General features: G+C 39.7%; 1 protein-coding gene across 1 annotated transcript; it reads left to right on the top strand.

Moving 5' to 3' along the window:
- The first annotated feature begins 721 nt into the window (after window positions 1-721).
- Window positions 722-1,237, top strand: LOC147452555 (uncharacterized). Its single transcript, XM_086519272.1, has one exon. It carries the CDS (start codon window positions 722-724, stop codon window positions 1,235-1,237), a length of 516 nt encoding a protein of 171 aa, XP_086375398.1.
- The last annotated feature ends 2,630 nt before the right edge of the window (window positions 1,238-3,867 follow it).

The following is a 3,867-nucleotide window of genomic DNA, read 5'->3' as shown; positions in this document are numbered from 1 at the left end:
TTCAGATACCATTATATCTGTAGTAGACTTTGCTGAAAATTACTCGTTCAAAGAGCAGAATGAAGTACAATCCATGCATTGGCATATAGAGCAATGCACCATCTTTGTACATGCATGACAACAAAGATGACAGTATTATCAAGCATATGCATTTCTACATCTCCGATGATAGGCAACATGATACGCTATTTGTCCAGCATTGATTTCTTCTTTGTGATAGGTGGCTTAAGACTAGGGGCTGAATTTCAAGAAGCACTGGGTGTGGTTAGATGGTGTAGCCTCGCAATTCAAGGCTGCAAGGCCATTTTACTTTGTTGCTAGATATTACCAACTAACAGGTACAGAGATGAAATGGAATTTCTTTGGCTCTGGCCATGGCAAGGAGGAGCATGATGTCGTTGGCGCTATGATAAAGAGATCCCTTACACATGAACAACTCAAGAGTAATGGAGTTTTTCTTAGGCAAGCTACAGACGTGGTTGCATTTTTTACGAGAACAATGTCCAATGCTGCATGTAGCTCTTATGCACAATCCACTAAAGCAGGTCCTACTATAAACAAGAAATTTGGCCTAGTAAAAGAGACAGAAGTGGACAGGTCTAATCTATGGGGTTGTGAGAGAGTACCAGGATCTCGATCACACCATTGCATTTCAGGCTTTTGTCGTCATGATCCTAATCAATTAAGGACCATGCGGCTTTCTTGTTTTTGTAATGCTTGCATGAAGGGTCATTGGAGGACATGTTCCAACAAATCATATGCAGGCAAGTGGACACATAAGGCATTGAAACCACTCTCTGAGGTACCAGAAGAGACTAAGGTACCAGAAGATGAAGTTGCAATGTTTGAGGGATCCCAGGATATGATGAGTGAGTATCTCATTGAAGGTGATAACTTTGCAGTCAATGCAGATGATGGCAATGCAGAGTGTGTAGAGTTCTTTCTTTTGATATGTACAAAGAGAAAATGGATGAGAGATTGCATCTTAAGAGATAAGTGGAAAAACAAATGTGATAAGAACACTTATGTTTTCACAGGGTGTTATTATCAACAGCAAGAGGGGGACCCAAATCACTACACTCTACTTGATGATAGGGGAGTTCCTAACCTGTACTCTCACCTTGTTCGTGAAATCAAGTTTGACATGCCTTTGGTAGATGCTACCTCGAAGACATATTATTTATCTCCGGAACTACATGAAACCATTTACAATGCCATGCCCAATGAAGCAACATGATACCTATTTAACAGGCTTATATTATGTTCTATATAGCCTTCACCATTTAGTACCTCCTTACACATGTCCATTGTGCTATGTATCACATAGCACACAACCACACAGAGCACATAGCATAGAATCACACACATTTCAGATAATGAGGTTACTATTCTGAACATGTTGCACCTTGAAAAAAGTTAGCCAATATATTTTTCGGAAACGATTGGGGAGAAAACATTATCAAGAGCATCCCATTCACTTTCTTGATGAATCTCAGGTAAACATGTCTCATTCTTACAATGAATAACTCTCAAGTTAAACATCTCACTCTTATGAATAGCTACCCATTGGGTGTTATGGACTTGTGTACATGCTACTATATGTGATATGTAGCCAAGTAATGTGTCAAGATAGTCCATTGTCTCTACCTAGGCTATTATGTGTCAAGATAGTCCATTGTCTCTACCTAGGCTATTATGTTTCAAGATAGTCCATTGTCTCTACCTAGGCTATTATGTGTGCTATATTGCACAAGTGTGTGTAATAATAGCCCAATGTCCCTGTCTACGCTATAAAAGGACTCTATTGTAGTAAGATAGCAACATGTGTGCTATGCAGTAAAAGTGTGTGTGTCACATAGCACAATGTTCCTGTCGATGATATGATGTGTGGTATGTGAAAGAGCTACATTACATATTGAGAGAACTATGTGTGCCATATAGCGTAAGTGTGTGTAATAAGAGGCTAATCTCCCTATCTATGCTATTATGTCATAGTGTTGAGCCAACAGAGGATCACACCCACATTTTTGCTCACACTCATCATTTTGTAACCATTGATTGTAATAAATGTCTTTCTGACATTAATTTTGATTTGAGCCATTCATTAAGTAACGGGACTCAATTGAGTTTCCAGCTTGTAATCCCGAAGTAATTTCACTTGCTGATGTAATTAGTTAGAGATGTTCTCACCTCCAAGGCTGAGGTATATAAGCCAAAGTTTTTGTAACCTAAGGAGATTCAGTTTATTAATCAAAGTGAGTTTTTGAGCGCCGTGACTGTGTCTGAGAGAGAGAGAGAGAGTCTTATCTACTTGCTACGCGAGCTACGGAGCCGCCATTGGAGAAACGACACCACCATTGTGCTAGCAACGGCGAGAGCTGCGCACTGATACCAAGAGTGCGCGCTATCGGCTTCTATGTGTGGTAAGTTCCTACGAGCTTCGGTGTGAGTTTTCTTCCAACTCGTGTGTCGGAATAGAGCTTGCAGCATATCTATAGAACCACAACGAGTAGAGATACACATTAGTACCATCGGGGTCAAGTTTCGATCACCTGTATTTTTCGGCCTGTCTTCATACGCGTTTACCGCACGGAGTGATTATAGGTTGATTTTGCAGTTCAAGTCTTTAGGGTGTTGTTCTTACCTAGTGTATAGACTTCCCCTTGAGTTTGAGATTGATTCAATGATTCTAGATCCTGTTTCGTATAGCATTCGTTCGTAGTACGGATTTCAGTCACTTGCGTATTTTAGAACTTAGATTTGATTTCCTTAGTAGTGATTGTCATTAGAAGGTCGAGTAGGTGATTTGACACCCACCTAGTTGTTTCCATGCGCCTGCGGGTCAAGCTCCGTCCTCGTCTGACAAATTCTGTTGTTGGTTGAGTTCTCGCTATTTAGCTTCTGCTAGCGGCGTAACCGTCTTAACATTTGGTGCCGCTGCCGGGGACGAGAGCCCTAAGTAGGTGACCTTAGACTAATCCTACGAGGTGAGTCGTATAAACTACTTTGTATACTTTAGTTAGAAAAGATCTAGGAGGGGTGGACTCCGAAGATCTCGAGAGAGACTAGGAAGTGGGGTATTCCTGGGTCTTCCGTGTTGATAATATTTTTAGTTTAGCTTAGATTTGTTTGTTGTTTTGTTGGTGTTGAGTAGTTGTTGATAGAAGAAGAATTTGCTAGTCCGTGAGTGGTAGTGGATCTCTTTAAAATCACAATTACCAAACCCATTTTATGATTAGGAATAGCTTAGGTAGGACTTCATTTGATCCTGATCTAGAGCTAGTAATCATTGGAGTATTTGCTTGATATGGTTGATTGCATGTTAGATCACTAAACCGTCGAGTTAGTAGTGAAACTTGCAATAAACATAAGTCAGAGAAATTTTCTGTGTATCGGGGAGTTGCTGAGCACTAGAGAAAGCTTTAGGAAGGATTCTGTGCCAAAAAACTGGAAATATGCAACTTTAGACATCATACGCGTATGATGTCTAAATGACCAAACAGAGACCAAAACAGAAATTTTGACTTTACCAGAGTGTTCAAAAGGGGGGTTATACCCTAATTTCAACTTAAAACAAGAGCATTAACACTCAAAGAAACCCAAAAAGACAAGTCGGAGTCCAAGAAACGCAAAGAATAGGAAATTTTGGATTCAGATCTTGTTTTTACATTCAAACCTGACAAAAACACTTGAAACTCAATTATAAACATTGGAGAAGGCTTAAAACCAAGAATAGTCAAAATCTGGGACAAAAGACATCATACGCGTATAATTTCTTTTAGCACATCCACTACTTATTTTTGATATCTGACTTGACAAGATTGTTACAAACACTGTAGAAAGCAAAAATATCAAGTCTTGACCCAA

This window comes from Adiantum capillus-veneris, chromosome 8, assembly GCF_014529385.1.
Source record: "Adiantum capillus-veneris isolate H3 chromosome 8, ASM1452938v2, whole genome shotgun sequence".
Classification (NCBI taxonomy): Eukaryota; Viridiplantae; Streptophyta; class Polypodiopsida; order Polypodiales; family Pteridaceae; genus Adiantum; species Adiantum capillus-veneris.
Note: the sequence above shows the minus strand (reverse complement) of the source record. Positions and strands in the feature narration are given on the sequence as shown.